This window comes from Artibeus jamaicensis, unplaced genomic scaffold (genome assembly GCF_021234435.1).
Source record: "Artibeus jamaicensis isolate MK-2021 breed Jamaican fruit bat unplaced genomic scaffold, CSHL_Jam_final contig_2790, whole genome shotgun sequence".
NCBI classification, from domain to species: Eukaryota; Metazoa; Chordata; class Mammalia; order Chiroptera; family Phyllostomidae; genus Artibeus; species Artibeus jamaicensis.
This window is the reverse complement of record NW_026521616.1, coordinates 1,046,863-1,067,345: the sequence shown is the minus strand read 5'-3', so window position 1 is coordinate 1,067,345 and position 20,483 is coordinate 1,046,863. Positions and strand designations below refer to the sequence as shown.

At 56.8% G+C, this 20,483-nt stretch overlaps 1 protein-coding gene across 14 annotated transcripts in view; it reads left to right on the top strand.

The window, feature by feature from the left end:
• MYO18A (myosin XVIIIA) overlaps positions 1–20,483 on the top strand; it is a 92,629-nt gene that overhangs the window by 62,165 nt on the left and 9,981 nt on the right. For 11 of the 14 annotated variants that reach the window (XM_053662710.1, XM_037162894.2, XM_053662700.1 and 8 more), the window contains 20 exons: positions 2,418–2,483; positions 5,578–5,706; positions 6,384–6,527; positions 6,921–7,010; positions 7,151–7,270; positions 7,481–7,592; positions 8,035–8,162; positions 8,475–8,629; positions 10,269–10,392; positions 10,470–10,670; positions 11,240–11,350; positions 11,864–11,968; positions 12,299–12,445; positions 12,786–12,899; positions 14,221–14,337; positions 14,534–14,617; positions 15,073–15,210; positions 17,197–17,382; positions 17,767–17,906; positions 18,717–18,761. In XM_053662710.1, the coding sequence (XP_053518685.1) occupies positions 2,418–2,483; positions 5,578–5,706; positions 6,384–6,527; positions 6,921–7,010; positions 7,151–7,270; positions 7,481–7,592; positions 8,035–8,162; positions 8,475–8,629; positions 10,269–10,392; positions 10,470–10,670; positions 11,240–11,350; positions 11,864–11,968; positions 12,299–12,445; positions 12,786–12,899; positions 14,221–14,337; positions 14,534–14,617; positions 15,073–15,210; positions 17,197–17,382; positions 17,767–17,906; positions 18,717–18,761 (2,456 nt within the window). The remainder of the gene's footprint in view (positions 1–2,417; positions 2,484–5,577; positions 5,707–6,383; positions 6,528–6,920; positions 7,011–7,150; positions 7,271–7,480; positions 7,593–8,034; positions 8,163–8,474; positions 8,630–10,268; positions 10,393–10,469; positions 10,671–11,239; positions 11,351–11,863; positions 11,969–12,298; positions 12,446–12,785; positions 12,900–14,220; positions 14,338–14,533; positions 14,618–15,072; positions 15,211–17,196; positions 17,383–17,766; positions 17,907–18,716; positions 18,762–20,483) is intronic. The other 3 variants (XM_053662711.1, XM_053662708.1, XM_053662705.1) reach the window with 1 other exon arrangement.

Here is a 20,483-nt window from a genome sequence, read left to right as displayed (position 1 = left end):
TCCTCCACCACACTCTGGCCTTAGGCACCAGCCTGACTCTGAAAGCATCTCAGACCTGAGGATGGCTTCCCTAAAAGGGAGGGCACGCCCCAGAGCGGGCAGAAAGCCCCCTCCCTTTGGTCCCCAAGTCACACACAGACCCTCATTCATGGAGGCCTCAGAACCTTCTCTCCATTCTTGCCAACCAGGACCTGCCATGTCCGCAGCAATCTTGGCGTGACTATAGATGACCCGCCCCATGCCCCCTTCTCTCTGACCCTCACCTTCATTCCAGCCTCATTCCAGCACTTTGTCATCCCTGGAAACGCTCTGCCTCTGAACTCCAGCATGGTCTTCTCTGACCTCAGCCGCCTTCCTGTGCATCTCACTCCTCTCTTCCACTCAGACTCCTGCTCTTTGCCTCCACTGAGACCTCTCACTTCTGGACCCCACTCCGTTTTCTCTACTCTGTCCATTCCCTTCTCACTTCACTCCTTTTTCGCTCTGCCTTGAGGCCATGGTCTCACCCTCTGGTCACTTGGCCTTCATCACCACCCTCAGCTCTTGCGAGCCTCCCGTCGCCCCTGCTCTGCCCAGCCCCACCCTGGGCCAGCCTTTGCGCGTCTGCTCGCCTCAGTTTGGGGCCCCAAGTTGCTGTAGGAGAAAATGATACAATCACGTGGACTTGAATTCCTACAGCTTTATGGTCTTTGGCCCCAGCTGGGCCCTTGGGGTGGCCTGGCCAGTTTTCCATGTGCCCCATCCTTCCTTACCTGGCCCTGATTCTAAGCTCCCTCCCTGATACTCCAATTCTCCACTTGTCTCCTCACATACTCCCTGACCGGGCTTTCCCAGGTCTTCTTCCCAGCAGTTGACCTTGCCTCTGAACACTAATAAAATTGAGGACCCCAACTTCCTCTGACTTCCATACACTGCTCTTCAGGCGCCTCCTTCCTCCTGTCTGGGTGGGAGAAGCGTCCCTCTCCCCGTCCAGTCCCTTCCTCCTCTGCTTTGGACCCCATTCCCTTTGGTCTTCCTAGAGACCTGCTCCATTGGTGGTAGCTCTGCTCTCCTGTTCCTTCAGCCTCTCCTCTGCAGACTCTTTGTCTCAGTACAGAAACATCCTACAAACACTGCTCTTGGAAGAGAGCCTTCCATTAACCCTCTCGTGCCGGACTGTTGTCTGTCTCTTGCGCGCCCTATACCTTCCACATTTACTCTTCTCTGGCCCTCCCCACCCCACTACCATTCATTTCTCCACCCACCCCACCTCTGGATTGGTCTTGTCTCTTCCAGCACTTCATGTTGCCAGAGCTAACAGGCACTTTCCTGGGCTTCTTCACAACATGTGACTCTGTCGACAGCTCTGTTCTTTTTGAAACATTCCCTGCTCAGTTTGTCTGCTACCACCCCTGGGTTTCCCCGTGTCACTCTGTGCTTTCTTTTTCAGAACTTCTGAACTTCACTTCTCCTACTTGCCCCTGAAACAAAGGTCTCTCTCTTCTTTAAGACTCTTCTTGGCCAAATGTGTTTCCTATTCTACACCATCTTCCAGGACAACTTCATTCACACCTATCACTTCAATTACCACATACATATTGACTCCCAGATCAATAGTTCTAGCCCAGGCCTCTCTCCTGAACTCCAGACATGCATTTTTATCCAGCTTCTTTCTGGACTTCTCTGCTGGTATACCTCATAGCACCTCAAACTCAGCATGTGTCAACCCAAGCTGGTTATATCTCCTCTCAAACCCACTCTTTCTCTTGTGTTCTCTACTTCGGACAGTGGCACCGTTATCTGTGCTGCTGCCTAAGTCAGAAATCTCAGTGTGCCCCGAGATTCCTTCTTCTCACCTGCCCCTCCCCCATACCTGGCAAGGCACTCTCTCTCCTTAACACCTTCCTCCCCTCTTCCTTTTGGGTCAGGCTTTGGCCTCTGTCCCGTGGATTAACCCAATTGCTGCCTAAGGGGGTTTCCATTCATCCTCTGCCCTTCTACCAGCGATCTCTCTGTAGAATGCAAATCTGATAGAGTCCCCAACTGAGAGCACCCTCCAGGGGCTCAGGTCACACAGATTCCCAGTACCTTGGCTGCTGCCCACCCCCCTAATTGCACCTAAACCGCCCCCACTTCGCCCCCACTTTGCCTCCACTTTGCAGGTCCCTTGGCTGACTTAGATGCCTCCTTGTCTATGCACTTGACTAATTATTCACTTGCCTCACAACACCCAAAAGGAAGCTTATCCCTGTTGTGGTCACTCTGAGATCCTCAAACTCGAGCACAGTGCCAGACCCTGCGAGAGCCCACTGAAGGTGCTCAGTGCACAAATGAGGGGCTGTATGAGGGGAGGAAGGGGAAGGCTAAGGGAGTGGGCGGAGCCCACGTGGAGATGGGGCATCCAGGGCGGGCTCCCTGACAGAGGCCTCTGCCTGCAGGCGGTGGAGGAGCTGCTGGAGTCCTTGGACCTGGAGAAGAGCAGCTGCTGCCTGGGCCTGAGCCGGGTGAGTCGTCCCTGCCGGGAGGCAGTCAGGCCTCACGCTCTGGTCACCTTTGTCCACATGGCTTGGCCCTACCCTCTGGCTCAGTCCAACTTCAGGAGTCTCCTGGTGCCCCTGCTGAGTCTTGCCCCCACCAGTCCCCTTCCGGCTGCTCTGGGGCTGTCCTTCCTCTCAAGCTGTCCTCATTAGGGCCAGGGGCCAGGAATTTAGATATTCCAGCTGCAGCAGACTTGATTTTTCCCTCCCTCTGAATAACTGGCTTGTTCGGTGCCACGAATACCTTGTGATGTCAGGAGGGAGTGGGTTGGAAGGTGGCCCTAAACTTGGCCTGGGTCCTGGTGTGGGGAGTGGGGAAGGCAGAAGAGAGGACAGCTGGAAGGATCAGGAGGGCAGCAGGCAGAGTGCTCCATAGGGCCAAGCCCCCTTGGGCCAGTTGTCCTGGGCAGCCAGGGTCCCAGAAGGGCAAGGAGGACATGGTGAGGCTGTGCTGCCGTCACCTGCCCACGGGCCGAATTCCTCATCTGAATGGAACGCGGTGCATAAAAGGCAGGCACGCCCGGCCTGGGTGCCAGTCTGCCACACTGCTCCACGCAGGAGGGTCAACCCAGCATTCTTCTCACGGGTCAGGCAGCCCAGCACACCCCTCTCTCCTGAGACCAGGAGGCTTGACCAGCGGCATCCACGTATGTGCTCCGAGGACTGCAGGGGGGGGGGGCAGTTGGGAGCCAGACAGAGGGTTCTGGACCTGTCCATCTGTCAGCAGGCAGGGAAGAACCTCAGGTCCCAGGGCCTTGAGGGTGGGAGGAGGGGGGAGAGGATGCTCAGAAGAAAGGCTTAAGTATTGCTTGTCCACTGCTCTCTCTGTTCTGCGCTCTGAGTTATGTTATTGGTTTTTTCCGCCCCTTTCCTCACTGAGAATCCTTTCCCATCTCCTCCCTGTGTCTTTGTCTCTGCTGTCCCTGGTTGTCCCTGGTCCTTCCGGCCCCGGCGGTCCCTGGTAGTCTCTATCATTCTTTTTCTTCCCTTGGTCTCTGTGTCTTCGGCATCCCATTCTCTTTCCAGGTCGTTTTCTGGTTTTGGTTTCTGCTGTCTGGCTTACCTCTTCTCTCCCCATTTCCCCAACTGTCTCCAAGCTGAGGGGGCTGCCGGCTCAGCTTCTTCCCCAGGACACCTGCAGTCAAAGTTTTCATTTCAGCCTCTCGGTCCCTCCCGGGTGGGCTCCTGTCCCTCCTGCAGGCTGAGCTGCTGCTGGCTGGCACTGGGTGGCACCTCCTCCAAGGCATGTCTTGGGCAGGAGAGGGCCTGTATGGGCTGGTCCTCTCCCTGGCTGCCGTCTCAGTCCCTCTGCATCGTTCCCGCACCTGGCTGCAGCAGTCGAGTGCCAGGGCCCTGTCCTGCTCCAGGCGGAGTTGGGGGCACAGGTGGATGTTTGCTCACATCTGGTCTGGGAGAGAAGTGTCAGGACCTCTAGACTGTGGTTGGCACTGGACAGTGATCGAGGATTCCCTGTTTATGCCATCACTTCGAAGGGAGGGGGGTCTCAATCTGAGCCCACAGGACCTTGAGGGTTTAGGCAAGGAGTTTGGGGATATGAGAGCCTCCTGTTCTATTTGTAAAATGCGTATGGATGGGTACGTTGGGGAGGAGATGGCCCTGAGCTTTCCCCTAAGACTCAGAAGGACTCCCAACCCCACAAATATATGGCTACTCAAGACAGGTTTGAGGCTCGCTGCCCTGGCCTCTGGACCATCCCTTTTCTCCTTCTGTGTTTCTGGGTCATTACTAGCCCCACCTGGCATCTCATGCTTCTGCCCTAGTCAGACGACCGTGCCTGCTGACAGCAGCACAGGAAACTTGGGTAGTCCGTAGTCCCTAGCCCCTGGCGGAAACACAGCCTCACACATTGTGGGAAATCAAGGCTCAGGCGGGACACAGGACCCCTGGGAGATGCTGGCACTCAGCCTCCAGTGCAGGAGGTGGGAACGTGTTACTGAAGACGGAGCTGCCTTTCTTCCAGGCCAGCCTCCGGGGACTAGGTTTCCTCAGAGTTGCCAGAGGCAAAGCTTTCTCAGCAGAAAGTGTAGGCCCATCCCCCACGTCTCCCCTGAAGGAAGGCCTGGAGATACTGCACCTGGTGGTTTTGAGTGTTTCCCATGGAGTTCACATCTTCTCTTTGCCCCACAAAGGGGAATATTTCGTGTCCTGAGCAAGGAAGAGGTGGGTGTATATCTAGGTGTCCTCTTGCCCTCTCTAAGGAGACCAGAGCCTGTTCCACCCATTTTCCCTCCCTTCTTCCTCTCTTCGTAGAAGAACACTCACTCAGCTCCAGCTCAGAGCGCCGAAGAGTGAGAAGATAGGCTGGATGTGGGGGCCCCCAGCTGGTTCCTCTCACATCTGCCCTCTAGCCCCCAAACCTGTATGGCAGGTCCCTTGACTGGGCCAACCTCCGCCCACCACACTGGCTGCTTCTTGAGATGAAACCGGGGTGTGTGGGTGGGGTAGGGTGTTGGCACATGAAAGAGATGTCTGAAATGAAACTGAGCTGAGAGGGTTCAAGGACGGGGCTCCCTACCCCTTCCCCACCCCCTTTCTCTGCACACGGCTTCCTGGACCTTTTTCTTCTCACACACGTACCACCCTCCACGTCACGTGATCTCGGGCAGCTGGATGCCAAAGGCGGCTGGAGCACGTGGTTGGGCCGGCGGTAGGCATGGGGGCGTGGGCGGTGTCAGGGCAGTCCTGGGGGAAGAAGCCACTGTTGGTGTGGCAGAGGGGTGTCCTCTCCCCATTTGAGCAGTGGTGCTTCTCTGCCTTCTTATCCCCATTACTTCCTTTGACTTTCCTCTCCTTTCATCTCCCCTTGAAGCTAGATTTCCCACCTACTCCTCTCCCTCTGAAACCTCTCCAGTCCCCAGCTGGCCCCACTCCTTCAGCCTCCCTGGGGCCTGTTCTTGCTCCTTCCTTCCTGGCTTGGACATTTGGATTTCTAGGCTCTTCCCAGGCCAAGGGCCTGCTGGTTTCCTGGGCCTGCTTCTGGTGTCCTCGGCCAGGCTGCCCCGCTCAGTCTCCTGCCTTTACCCGGCCTGCTTCTCCACAGGTGTTCTTCCGGGCAGGCACGTTGGCGCGGCTGGAAGAGCAACGGGATGAGCAAACCAGCAGAAACCTAACCCTGTTCCAGGCGGCCTGCAGGGGCTACCTGGCCCGCCAGCAATTCAAGAAGAAAAAGGTACTCCAGGGACATCCCCATCCCACTTCCCAGCCTAGGCTGAGTTCTTGGGCTGGGGTGAGGGGCTCAAGGGAACATGCAGGGGCAGGAAGCTGGTCTTGGGGCTGTGAGTTATTTTCTGGGGGAGAAGAGATAGGGACCTCCCAAGGCCACCATGTCCTGGGCCAGGCTGGGGAACGGGCAGCCCCTCTGCCCCAGTGAGAGTGCAGGTGTGTCCAGCGATGGGACCGTGTGGCCTGGTCCAAGGGTTGGGGTGGGTGGGGGATCAGGGCCCAGACAAAGGTGGGCTGTGGATCGTAGGCTGCTCCATGAAGATTAAGGAGCTGTGTCAGCGACTCCTTTTCTTATTAGCAAGTCCATAAAACAGCCAGCACCACCGCCTCTTGTGTTTCAGCAAGATTAGGTTTTATAGCATATCTAGGCCAGGGTGCCGGAAATAATCAGGCAGCAAATAAAGCAGACGGAATTATTCCTAACGATGGTGGCGTGGTCAGCGCCCAGTGCAGTGCTCCGAGGGCCGTGCTCTCTGTCGCCCACTTTCCAAGGAGTAGAGGGAAGCTGGAGGCAAAGGATGGCATAGGGGGTGTTTGACTCCAGGTCAGGGGGCCCAAGGAGCAGCACAGTGGTGAGGCCTGGGACTGAGAGCCCCACTGTACGCCACGCCCACCCCAACTTAGATCCAGGACCTGGCCATTCGCTGTGTGCAGAAGAACATCAAGAAGAACAAAGGGGTAAAGGACTGGCCCTGGTGGAAGCTCTTTACCACGGTGCGACCCCTCATTGAGGTGCAGCTGTCCGAGGAGCAGATCCGGAACAAAGACGTATGTAACAGCCCCAGGAGGGCCAGGCCACTGGGAGGAAGAAGACTGGTTCATCCACGTGGGCAAGAGTCTTACCAGCTTTTCTTGGGCTCCCAAGTGCTTCTTTGTTTAGTCCAGATAGCTGGTGTCTTTGGGCTATGCCTATCAAATAGAAGGCATCCCTCTGGGGTGCTGGCCAAGCTCCCCCTGGGGGGGCCTCATAGGATAAAATCTTGGGCATTCTCAGCATGTGGAGAAGGGTCTAGGAATAGGAGCCCCTGGAAGGCAGTGGCTTCCTGTTTCCTGGTGTTCTGGCCCAGGGTTTACCAGCTTTTTTGGCCCAAGGGTGCAGATGCTGGGCTCCAACCTCTCACACAGCCTCTGGCTCACTTTGCCCTCCTTACTGAACCCTAGGAAGAGATCCAGCAGCTGCGGAGCAAGCTTGAGAAGGTGGAGAAGGAGCGGAATGAGCTGCGGCTCAGCAGTGACCGGCTGGAGACCCGGGTGAGTGACCCCCAGCACCAGACAGACTGGCCCACCTCCACAGGGAGGCTGGGCCTAGGGCCCCCACCCCCACCCCCGAGGCGTTCCTGCTGAGTGAAGCAGGCATTTCAACTGGTGGCATCTCCCTCCCCCCACACCAGATCTCAGAGCTGACATCGGAGCTGACAGATGAACGTAACACGGGAGAGTCCGCCTCCCAGCTGCTGGACGCGGAGACAGCAGAGAGGCTCCGTGCTGAGAAGGAGATGAAGGAGCTGCAGGTGAGGGCAGGGCTGGGGCAAAGGCAGCCATGCTAGCGGCTGCCACCTGTAGTGCCATCTGCTCCCCCAAGGACAGGTGGCCTCTTTGCCACTTGTCCAGCACCCCTGTCTGCCCTGAGTAAACATGTGACCGTGGTCTCTGGGGCTCAGGGGTGGGGGGGTGCTGAGTGACGCGGTGGCATGGCACACCTCCTAACCCCTCTCCTGCAGACCCAGTACGATGCACTGAAGAAGCAAATGGAGGTGATGGAAGTGGAGGTGATGGAGGCCCGTCTCATCCGGGCAGCTGAGATCAATGGAGAAGTGGATGATGATGATGCCGGTGGGTCTGGGGCTGGAGGGGCTCAGTAGTGGCCTGAGTGGCATGCTCTGAGGCCCACCCCTGGGCAACCACACCCCTTGTTCAGGCCCGTCTCCTTGTACAAGTCTACTATCAGGCTACAGTGAAATAAATGGAAAGGAGAGGTATCAGATGCAGGGGAGTATTGTAGAGGGCTATGAGAACCTTGATAATGGCAGTGGTTGAGGGTCGTGGTCTAGCAGTTCCCGGGAAGAAGACAGCCTGTAGCCACCTCCCCCTCTCTAGTCTTTTCTCAGCTATTGGCTCCTTCCACCTCGGGAGGAAGCCATCATTCCAGAGACCTCTCTGAGTCCCTCTGGCTGACTCCACCCGCTGCCTCTCCCTGCCCCACCCTTCTTTCCCTCTGCCCTTTCTTGGGGACTCTCAGAAGCTCAGTCCTACCTGTCTGTCCCCAACCCCTCAGGTGGTGAGTGGCGCCTGAAGTATGAGCGAGCTGTGCGGGAGGTGGACTTCACCAAGAAGCGGCTCCAGCAGGAGTTTGAGGACAAGCTGGAGGTGGAGCAGCAGAACAAGAGGCAGCTGGAGAGGCGGGTGAGTCTGCTGGGAGCAGTGGAGGCCTGTGCCCAGGAGGGACAGGGAGGGGCTCAGAGCCACATACAGATCTAGCGAATGGCCAGAGGCAGGCAGGCCCTGGGAGCAATAGGGGTGGATTGGCCTGTGGGCCTCTCCATGTGGGGGATGACCAAGGCCAAACCGTTGTTAGGATGTCTTAGTTTTCTGAACGTCCCTGACTTCATCCCTCATCTCTGGGTTTCCTCCTCACCCATCTCCTCCTCACCTTCTCCGCTAACGCTTCCGGGCCTCTCAATAGTTGATAACCCCGCTCCCCATCTCGACCCCTAGCTCGGGGACCTGCAGGCAGATAGTGATGAGAGCCAGCGGGCTCTGCAGCAGCTCAAGAAGAAGTGCCAGCGGCTGACGGCTGAGCTGCAGGACACCAAACTGCACCTGGAGGGCCAGCAGGTCCGCAACCATGAGCTGGAGAAGAAGCAGAGGAGGTGGGTGGGCCCCCTGCCCTGGGTGCAGGGGACCTCCTAGAGCAGCCCCAGACAGGGCTCCCTGCCTCCCCCTCCAGGGAGGAAAGAAGGGAGGACCTGAATTTGGCCAGAGGCCTTGCCTGCATGGTCTCACCTCCTAGAATGCGAATGGGTCTTACTCCCGACCTCTGAGGAGCACTCAGACCCCCACCCCCACTGACAGCCTGCTCAGGCCTCTGCACTCAGGTATGCCCCCCTTCAGAGTTCCCATCACCCTGCCTGGGCCCAGGAAGGACCGGCATCAGCCAGGCCCTGCCCCTCATGCCCACCCAGCTCCCCCTCACCTCAGCTGCACAAACACCCTCTCCTGACTAATGTCGTTAAACTACCGTGCCACTTCCATCTCATTATGGTAATGACACAAGGGGGGGGCCTCACAGGAGCAAATCCAATCTAAATTAATTTCCCTGGCTGGGGACAGGATTGGGAGGCCTTTATTAGCAACACTGAGGAGCCCACGCACCCTGGAACAGCAGGGTGCCCCAGGGAGTGGGAACAGTACCCAGCTCTCCTGTGCAGGGCTGGGGTTCTCAGAGGCAGCCCCGCGCCTACGACCCTGGAGGTGAGAACTGCAAAGCCCGACCTTCCAGTGACCCCAGGTTACCCTCAGCCTCCTGGGTTGGGCTGATGTTTTGTGGAGAGAGAGAGGAAATGAGGTCTTAAATTTCTTTCTTCCAGCACCACGACTGTCTGCTTGCCTAGTCCTTATTTTTACCCCCACCCTCCCCTTAACCTAGAGACGGGCACCCTTAGCAGGAGCCCCCTTCCGAGCACCCTGATGATGTACCAGCTTGGCCTAGTTACCATCTTGCCGCGCTCCCCACTGGGCAACTTATTAGGTTTCAGCTGCCCGGGGTTTTCTTGCCTTTTTTTTGATATGGGATTGGGGTAGGGGAAGCTGTTCAGTTTTCTTCAGGAACCTGATGAGATATTCAGGGGAGGTGTTAAAAGGAATTTCAGCAACTGCTCCTTACTTAAAGTCACTGGGTAGGAAAGGGAAGGCTGGGAAGTTGAGTAAAGAAAGAGACCCCCACGTGTGGACTGGGCCCTGGCCTGTTGAAGCACAGGGCCAGTGAACATAGTGGGGCAGCTGGCTTCTAGCCCAGTGTGGGATATCCTAGTGGAGATATGGGTACCACAGGGGCAGGGGTGGGGGCAGGAGCCACACTGAACTGTGGGAAATAAGTTAGACGAGGCAGGATGTCCATTTCTACCCACCTTGATGCCCTCTCTGCACTCACCCTGGGCCCTCATTCTTGAAATGAAGTGAAAAAGGCCGAGACTGAACACCCGAGCAGATGTTCATCTCCTCCCCAGAAGCTGTCTGTGGGTCCTCTCGGGCCCACCTGTTGAAAGGGCTCCTTGGACCTGCTCAGTGAAATGCGCCCCATCCCAGACTGGGTTGCTGAGCAGGGCCTCAGTGACTTGACCTGTCACCCCTGAATGTCGCCTCACCCCAGCCATAGTTCAGGCTGCCTGAGTACCCCATCTGCCTGTATCCCATCCGCATCTGTGGCATCGTTTCCTGGCAGTCTCTGGGTGCTGGAGACCCAGATTCTGCCCTTGTCTGATGGGGTCACGCTGGCATGCTCCTCCACAGGTTTGACAGTGAGCTCTCCCAGGCGCACGAGGAGGCCCAGCGGGAGAAGCTGCAGCGGGAGAAGCTACAGCGAGAGAAGGACATGCTCCTCGCCGAGGCTTTCAGCCTGAAACAGCAACTGGAGGTGTGTGGGGCTGCCCACCATCCACACCCCGTCCCCTTCACAGGCCAGGGCCAGCCTCATCTTCTCTTTTGCTTCAGGAGAAAGACATGGACATTACAGGATTCACCCAGAAAGTCATCTCACTGGAGGCTGAGCTCCAGGACATTTCCTCCCAAGAGTCCAAGGATGAAGCCTCTCTGGCCAAGGTCAAGAAACAGCTCCGGGACCTGGAGGCCAAGGTCAAGGATCAGGAAGAGGAGCTAGATGAGCAGGCGGGGACCATCCAGATGCTGGAACAGGTGCTGGAGGGTTTGGCTAAGGGGGGCACCACTGTCCCCACAGCTTGCCCGGGGCAGGGGTCAGATGAGGGCAAGATCTCAAATTCAGTCAATGGTTCATTCATTTGTTCCCTTATTTACAAAATGTTGAGTGAACACCTTGATCTCTGCCAGTCACGGTGTGAAGACAATTAAGCTACCCTGGTGCTTTCCACAAGAACAAACCTTGACTGAGCTCCAGTGGTAAGGGGCTCAGCATGCACAGCAGCCAAAGGCCATGAGCCCACCCTGGCTGCCACTGAGCCACTGCGTCAGGTCAGGGAGATACAGCCCGGAAGCCAAATGGAAAAGCTACAGGGTTGCCCCCACCCCCAGCAACCTTCTCTGGGCCTGTGTTAGACAGACGCCTAGTAGGAAGTTCAGCTTCTCCAGAAAAGCCCACTGCCACAGGATCAAGGCGGAAGCAGAGGGAACTGCTGGCAGAGGTACTCCCGGCTCCTGAGACAAGAGAGCCGCCCATCAGAGTGCAGGGGTGGGGGCCAGAGCTCCGCCGCGAGAGGAACCCAGTCTCTACTCCCACCCACCACCAGGCCAAGCTGCGACTCGAGATGGAGATGGAGCGGATGAGACAGACCCATTCCAAGGAGATGGAAAGTCGGGACGAGGAGGTAGAGGAGGCCCGGCAGTCATGTCAGAAGAAGGTAAGGCAACGGGCACTTGCCTGTCCCGTGTAGATGCCGATTCTCCATCGCCGCTTTAAAATAAGGGGATCTCTGTTTCCCTGCCCCAGCCACGCCACCTTTCATTGCCATCCTGGACCAGGAGTCTCTGCTCCTGGCATTAGCTGGGATATGTGCTCTCGGGGACTACAGAGGAACTCAGGCTCTTACGGGACCAATGCTCTCTGCTTTCTGTGCCAACTGGCTGCCCACCCTTTGTCACCCCCTGCAGTCAGCTAGCTGGGGTCCATGGGGTCTGCCCACGCTGGAACGAGGGCTCGGGGTCACTGTGCATGTCCTGACATCTCTCCTCTCCCTCCCAGGCTGCTTTGAAACCCTAAGAACTTCAAATTCAGGGTCTGGTCCCTTTGGGGTCACCTGTGCTCAGCCCTGCCCCACTGTTTTCCCGGGGGTGGGGAGATTCAGAAGGGAAGGAGACCAACTTGCTCCGGTCACTGGAGGGACTGATGGGGCTCTCTCCCCACGGTTCTACAGTTGAAACAGATGGAAGTGCAGCTTGAGGAAGAATACGAGGACAAGCAGAAGGTGCTGCGAGAGAAGCGGGAACTGGAGAGCAAGCTCACCACTCTCAGTGACCAGGTGAGTGGAGACTGCGGGCGGGGGCCTGGCCAGCTGCCTGCCCCGTCCCGACTTAAGGATGGGACTCTTAGGTGTGGAAAGCTGGGAACATGCACGGGGCGGGGGGTGCTGGGCTCTGTGGAGCCCACTGTCATTACTTGTGGAATCGGGTGATAACCACACATCCTATACCCAGGCTTTTCCCATTGGCTGGTGTGATCCTGTCACTTCCACTGCCATCGCTCATTAGGGAGACTCCAAGAGTGAGGGCAGGGGGAGGCGTGAGCTTGGGGAAAAGAGGAGGAGGCCCTGTAAGGAAGCCCAGAGCCCCAACTTCTGGTGTCCACCCAGGTGAGCCAGCGGGACTTTGAGTCAGAGAAGAGGCTCCGGAAGGACCTCAAGCGCACCAAGGCCCTGCTGGCAGATGCCCAGATCATGCTGGACCACCTGAAGAACAATGCACCCAGCAAGAGGGAGATCGCCCAGCTGAAGAACCAGGTATCTGCAGAGAGGACAGGGTCAGCTCCCAGGGCAACTGAGCTTATTTTTTCAGTTTCCTTTCTCACCTTCTTGTCCCTCTCAGTGGTTCTTGAGTCCTTGCAAAGGAAGGTGACAGGGAAGCAGGGAGAAGGCTCTTGTGTCAACCACAGACCCCAAGGCCTCTGCATGATGTGTCTAGCCCCAGGATGCTGTGGGCGGGCCCCAGGGTGCTGTGGGTGGGTGAGGAGGAGAGGGAGAGCACCTGGGCTCCCTCCGCCCTGGGAATACCCCGCACAGCCCTCCTGACCCCAGGGAATGTCTGACGTCTCTCCCTCGGGCGGGGTGCCTCTGTGTCCAGCTGGAGGAGTCAGAGTTCACCTGTGCAGCAGCCGTAAAAGCACGCAAAGCAATGGAGGTGGAGATCGAAGACCTGCACCTGCAGATTGATGACATCGCCAAAGCCAAGACAGCGGTGAGGCACCCGCTATGCAGGGCCGGACTAAGGGAAAATATGGCTGTGACAGTGGCTGCCTTCACTCCAAACAGGGACCCCTTCCCAGCCAGGTCCCTTCACACCAGGGTTTTCTGCAGGGAGAGCAGGCCTCCCACTAATGGCAGAGGCCCCGGGAGGGGGCGAGGTGGAAGAGGGAGCCGGTGAGGGCCCATCTCCCTGTTTAACCACCTGCCTGTGGGAGCTTGGCCGCAGGCCCCAACACCATAAATAAAAGCATCTAATGGGGCTGAGGGACATAAGCAGGTGCCTAGAGATTAGAAAAAGCACCGATAAGGGGATGGGATGGCTCGTTTCCCTCCCCTTCCCCTGGCCGGCCCACTGACAAGCCCAAGCGGCAGCTAATTAGCACTCTCATTTACTGCCTCCCTTTTAATTCCCCACCTCTCCCACGGCCCATCCGTAGCCGTAGCTGTAGCTGTAGCTGGCTGAGAATTCATTACTGGGCACCGGTACTCTCTCAGGCAGGGAATAGGGCAGGGGATGAGGCGGGGCCTGGCTCGGGGCTCCGCAACCCCGTAGCTAGCCACCCGGCTACTGACACCAGTCCCGCAGGCTTGATTTATCCCCCTGACATTTGTGCTCCTCAGCAGTTTTCAGGTGAGTAATTCAAATTCCTTAATTGTGTTAAAAAAGGCTGTTATAAAATTACCATTTTATTTAAATCTGAGTTAATAAATTTCTTGGCAGAGGCTTCCCCAGCTCCCCACAGCCCGGTAACAAGATGGATGGGGCAGAGAAGGAGCCAACGCAGTCATTTTGGTTTGGAATTACAGGCTAATAGATTCATTCATTTCCTGAAGCTGCTGTTGGCTGTCTCTTCCCCTCCCCCCAGAAGTGTACTGGCTGTGGCGCGTGGATGGCCCGCTGGGGAGCGGGCAGTCCCCGGGGAAGCCAGACCCCATGCCAAAAGAGCTTCACAGATTTGAGGGGTCCTTCCTGAAGGGGGCCGAGGGCATGAAGGTTAGGGCCTAGATGGCTGGTGCCAGGATGATGGGTCGCTTGTTCTGGGCAGACCTCTTCTGCCTTTTCATTAGCCTCCAAAGAGCTGCTAGGAAGGAGCTGTCATTCAGCCCAGGGTCTGCCTGTGCTGCAGAGACGGCCCTTCCCTCAGCTCCCTGGCCCAGAGCAGGACAGGCAACTCCCTGGCGGTACTGGTCCTGGAACCTGCTCCAGCAGGTGGACCTGACCTCATCATGCCCCTCCTGTTAGAGGTGACATGGGGAAGGTTCTGGCTCACACCAGGCCTGAGAGCCTCTGATCTGTCTTTATTTCTGTCCAGCTGGAGGAGCAGCTGAGCCGCCTTCAGCGTGAGAAGAACGAGATCCAGAACCGGCTGGAGGAGGATCAGGAGGACATGAATGAGTTGATGAAGAAGCACAAGGCAGCTGTGGCTCAGGTACCCTGCCCAGGAGTACCCGCCATGCCCTGTGCCACAGACACTGCCTTCTTGGTCTCCCCAGGGGTCCCCAGCGCAGCAGCCACTTCTTTGGACAGGTGTCAGTGCCTGTGGTCCCTGGCTCTCAGGGTAGGGTGGAGGGGGGTGGATTTGAGGTTTATGGGGGATCCTGCTTCAGCACTCACTCCTTTCCCAGGCCTCCCGGGACCTGGCTCAGATGAATGACCTCCAAGCTCAGCTAGAAGAATCCAACAAGGAGAAGCAAGAGCTCCAGGAGAAGGTGGGAACCAGGGTCTTCCTTGGTAGAGAGAGGGTGTCAGGATCACCATGTGCGGGGATGAAACCCCAAGCTTGCAGCATAGCAAGCCCTTCTGTCTGCCGTCAGTAATCCACAGAGCCTCATCAAGTGCTGAGAGCTAGGCTTGAAGCCATGTCACCATAGCAGACATTTTGGCTTCAGCTGCCTCATTTCACATTTCTGTTCCCTCTCTGGTCCTTAGCTTTCTCCTTTCCCTCCAAAGGGCCAAATCTGTGCCAGCACTGGGCCAGGTGGGGAATGCCTCTGGCTCGCAGCCCGTTCTTCCTCCTCCCCTGTGCCTGCCTCCCTCCCTCCCTCCCTCCCTCCCTCCCTCCCTCCCTCCCTCAGCCTTCTGGTCACCATGGTGATCTTTCTAGCCCCAGACTCTGCCCTCTTCTGCGCTTAGTTCTTTCCTCTCTTCCTGCTTCCACCCCCAGCTACAAGCCCTCCAGAGCCAAGTGGAGTTCCTAGAACAGTCCATGGTGGACAAGTCCTTGGTGAGCAGGCAGGAAGCTAAGATCCGAGAGCTGGAGACACGCCTGGAGTTTGAAAGGACTCAAGTGAAGCGGCTGGAGGTGGGTGCACACTTCTCCTGGTCCACAATGACCAGGGCAGAGCTGCCTTAGCAGCTAGAACCACACATGCTGAGCAGGGCTAGGCAGGCCGCGGATGCCCCTCAGAGGCCTCTGCCAAGCTGCCAGGCCAGCTGACGGGGCGGGGCCTTCTCCCCTCCCGCCTGGCCTGTTCTCTGGGCACCACAGAGCCTGCCTGCTTTACATTCTGTCTCCGTGCTTACTTTCTGCCAAGGGACCAGAGCAGCTTAGCTTTTCGTCTTCATATTTTCCTCCACCATGAGCTCCCCCCGCAGGCCCGCCTCACTCGCTCTCTGGCAGGGTCATAAATATGCAGCGAATGGTGCCACTTCTATGAGGCTGAAGTCTGTTCTCTCGTCTCGCTGCTGTCTCTTTCTCTCCCTTCCCTTTTCCATCCCCTTTTTCCCTCACTTCTTCCCACCCTTCTCATCTCTTTTTCACCGTCTGTCATCATTTTTCTCCATTTTTGCCCCATTCGTTCTTCTCTTTGCATTATTCCTCTCACGAGCCTCATTCTCCTTTCTCACCTTCTCCCTGTTTCTTCCTACCCCCCCCCCGCTGTTCCTCCTCTCCCTCTCCGTTTCAGTCTCTTCCCTTCGACCCTGCTCCTTTGTCTGCTCACCTCTTCTCATCGTATCTCTCCTTCCTCCCAGCTGTAATCTCTGAGCTCCAAATTCATTCCTTTCTGTTCCATGTCCCGAAGCCCACATGCTCTAGCCTCCTCACTTTCTGGCGGAGCAGATGGGATGAAAGAGGCAGGCAGCATTCTCTCTCTGGGCTTCCGCCCCCCTCACCCTAATTTTTAAGTCTTCCTCCTTCTCAAGCTTGTGGACGTGCATCTGAGCACCAACAGTTTTCCAGGAGAGAACATTACAGCCCCCTTCCATCAGCTCCTCATCAGCGGAGCAGGCACTAGGGTAGGGGTGGAAGCAGGGGACTGTGGAGCTGGCCATGGGCACTTGAGGGCATTAATACCCTTCACCTAGGAAGAGGATATGGCTGAACCTCCCAAGATGGGGTCACAGTCTTCAGGAAAGCTAGAGAGAATCAGAAGTTAATAATAGTTCATGTTCTACCTTGGTAATAGTTTGATCCCCATTTTATATACAGGAAGGGCTGAGGGAGGTCACAGCGCTTTCAAGGGGCAGAAGAGGCCATTTGTCTGCTGGACATAGGACAGACCTGCTTTACTTGTCTCCTTTTCTCCTAGGTCCCAGTCCCTCTCCTCATCTCTCTTTTTCATTGTCCTTTCTGCTCACAGAATATTAAACCCAAGTGGCCCCTAGAGATCATGTGGCCTAGCGCTGTGATTGTAGAGGCACAGAGATGGAGGGGCGCTGTGAGGTGGAGACCCCAGGAGCAGTCAGGACAGAAACAGAGTCCTTCCCCCACACTCCGCCCCACTCTCCAGGTCATTTCTTGCTCAGCACCCTGTGTCCCAGCAGGAAACAATGTGTTCAGGTTTCTGGGGGAAGAGAGATTCATCAGGCTTAGACGGATGGCTCTGTGCTAGGAATCCAATGGCTCTTTCGTCTCCTCCTCACCTGGGAACTCTCAATAGAGCCATTTACCTTTGAGCTCAGGATCCAGCTCTCAGGAGCTGCTGGGTTCAGGGTGTCTGAGGGAAGCCTGTGCTTGTGGATGCCCCACACGTGACATCAGTGTGGACAGCCCCAGACTGTGGCCAGACGTCGGTAGTTATGATGCCGACACTAGCACCTGCCATATTCCAGGGCACCTTCACACAGCATACCTGATTCGGTCCTTAAAAGACCCTTGGGGGACGAGGTGTCATTCTCCCATTTTGCAGAAAGGCAAAGGAAGCTGCCTCAGACTGCTTTAGTTTCTTCCCCACCTACCAGTGCATGGTGGAGCCACAGCTGGACCCCAGGCCTCCTGACTCCGGAGTTCTGCCCCAGCCCTCTCTCTGCCTGGCTGATGGGCCCCTCTTCCCACCTCCCTGTCCAGAGCCTGGCCAGCCGGCTCAAGGAGAACATGGAGAAGCTGACTGAGGAGCGGGATCAGCGCACAGCAGCTGAGAACCGGGAGAAAGAGCAGAACAAGAGGCTGCAGCGGCAGCTCCGGGACACCAAGGAGGAGATGGGCGAGCTGGCCAGGAAGGAGGCTGAGGCAAGCCGCAAGAAGCACGAACTGGTAATGCACCCCACCCAAGCTGGCAGCCCTCTGAGTAGCTGCTAAGTACACACCTGACCCCTGGGCTGGTGGGGAGTGAGCCACAAAGAAACGATGACTTAGAGAATTAGAGGAGAGAAGACAGTCCAGGAAGCTCTGGGGGTAGGCCAGGGGCCAAGGGTTATCTTGGAATCTTCATCAGGTGAGACCAGGCCCAACAGCCCAGCAACACCAGAGTAATAATAATAATAATAATAATAATAATAATAATAATAATAAAGCTCTACGGGCTTACACTCTTGTAGCTCCTGCCTGGCTGGTAGAGCCTGGAAGTAGGCTTTCTTAGGGGCAGCTGGATGGGAGACTAGCCTGCCTGTGACCTGGACTACCCACCCCATCTCCTAGGAAATGGATCTGGAGAGTCTGGAGGCCGCTAACCAGAGCCTGCAGGCCGACCTGAAGCTGGCCTTTAAGCGCATCGGGGACCTGCAGGCCGCCATCGAGGATGAGATGGAGAGCGATGAGAATGAGGACCTTATCAACAGGTAAGAGGGGCCTCTAGGGCCGCTGCAGACAGCACAGAGGTCCTTTTGACAAAACTGTGGCCCAGGCCACCGGGAAGAATAGCTGCAACCTCTGTCTCCCTGTCATCAAGCCACCAGCCTCCCTCCTCTTGCTATCAAACCCCGGCATGGACCTGTCCCCCCCGCAGCTGAGGGCAGGCCAGGTGTTGCCTGGGTGAGGCTCCGCCCCTCCTCCTCCTGGTCCTCCCTGCCCAGGCCTGCCCCAGACCTGGCTGTCCAGCTCTGCCTCTTCGAGATGAGTTATTCCCCCATTTAGCTGCATTTCCTGTGGCGCCTGCCCTACTCTGGAGACAGCAGAGATTTAAGGGCCGAGGTGCCTTGTTACCATGCCAGAGACTCTCTCATAAAACCTACCCAAGGAATGGTTCAGGAGAGAGAGAGATCTGTAGTCTCAGGCTGTAGAGGAAGTCACGAGGCAGGCAGCCTGGCAGGCAGAGGCATGGGGGTGGTCAGGCCCTGGAGAAGCTCCCAACACTGCCCTGCGCAGACTCCCCAGAGCTGCCCCGTGTCCTGCGTGAGCCCAGGGCCCCATTGCCACAGGCAGGTCCCAGGGAGCCTGCTCCTTTGGGTCAGGGGAACATTGCCAGGGGCCGCCCAGACCTCTCTCTGAGGACAACACTCTCACTCATCCTGCCCTCTGCTCTCAGTCAGCCAGAGCCGTCTCCTACTGAGGAAAGAGGGGTCCTCAGCCGAGGGGTCCACTTTCATTTGCCCATTGATTTCTCTGTCTTTTTCTGGTCCCCCTGCCCACCACTTTCTTTCTGTTTCCAGTTTGCAGGACATGGTGACAAAGTATCAGAAAAGAAAAAATAAACCGTGAGGACTGGAGCGCATGCGCTCTCTGCCTCGCCTCGTGTGGTGTCTAACCACCCTAACAGTGGCCACGCACTGGCCGGATGCATGCCGCATGGGGACACGCAGCCTCTCACACCTCCTCTGAGCTAGGCTCTCACGCTAACACTGCCGACTCTGTCCTGCGGGAGGGCAGGGCAACAGGTGGGGCCCGGCCTCAGAGCTAGCGCGCAGGCCACAGGTGCACTCACTCCCCTAGGAAGGTTGGGGCTGGTGGGCAGGACTGAGCAAGGAGAACTCAGTCTCAGTAGGTAGTACCCACAGTCTGCCTTCGTGGGGCCCCGCTCTCTCCTCCCTCAGAAACCAAGTGTGGTTGACCTCTCCAGCCTATTGCTCTGGGGAGACGCCTGTTTGGGGTGGATTTGTCCACATCCTTGGGCTCCTCTGGAGCCCGAGCTACCTGAAAGAAGTGGGTATGTTTCATTTTGAAAGGTCTGCCACCTTCTTTTGGGAGACAAGGGTAGGAAGCGAGGGGCATCTAGCAGTCACTTGTTTGGAGAAAGCATTCAGGCAGCTAATCACAGGCTGCTCTGCTGTGGCTGGGGAAGGGAATGCAGCCAGATGTGTTTACTTTGCTCCCTGCAGGCACCTTGGGCAGAGGAACAAGCCCCCCCCCCAGCCTTGTGCCCCCACCCCCGCCCCAGCCTTGTGCTGGTGCTGTCTGTCAGGTGGTGGGAAGCCCAGCAAATCTACCCCTCTCTTGTTTCCTTCTGTCTGGGTGGGAGCTGGACAGTGGCTGCAGATGTGCAGGCCTTCGGGCGGACCCGGGTGATCCTCTGTCAAGTTCGATAGGGCCGTTTGGGGGAAACTGTATTTTTAGCATGGCGTTGGGTTTCCTCCCCCACTCTCTCCTGCCTGGCAGGCCTCCTGCCCTGGCCAGGATGGGTTGGCGGCAGCGCAAAGGACTCTGTGAGAGCTAATGATAAATGTAATAGTGTGTAACAGTGATAGAGGGCCGCTGGAGCCCGGTTGTCACACACAATTAATATCCCCCGCCGTTCTGTCTCCGTTTGTTTGTTCCCTCGCGATTCGGCTCCCAGTTAACTAATAGCACATGAGCCTGGACATAAATTGTATTTGACACGAGGTTTAATTCCAACCATTTAAAATTTCAACTGCCCCCTGAGCCTACCTGCCCCTGGAGTTTGTTTACGGGCTTGGTTATTTAAGGAGAAGAACCCAAACATCATCTATATGCTCGAAACTAAAGGGAAGGCGAGGGCAGGCCGGCCAGCTTCCCAACCTGTTCACTGCTCTGAACACATAAGGAGGAAAATTCGTATTCTGGGCCCGTGACTGTGTGTCCCCCGGGTGTTCCGGTCCCACCATCCTGGGGCTGTAGCAGCTTTAAGGACTGATAAAATGCGCATTTAAGATCCTATTCTAAATCATTGCCAGGCACAGCACACGGGTGTGTACACACACACACCCCAGCGTGCACTCACGCAGGCGCACGAGGCTGTGCAGTCCAAGCTGGGCTCCTGCTGATGACAAAGAGGCGACGTGGCTCCTTCCTCGGCAGCTCTGGGCCTCAGCTCCAAGTTATTGAGCGAGCGTGCTAAGGCGGGCAGAAAAATAATGTTTCGATTTACTTAGAGATACAGTTGTTATTGCCATAACCTTAATGAAAGCAGTAAACAGTGCGGTATTAAGGGAGATTTATCCAGAAACGCTTTTAACACGTAG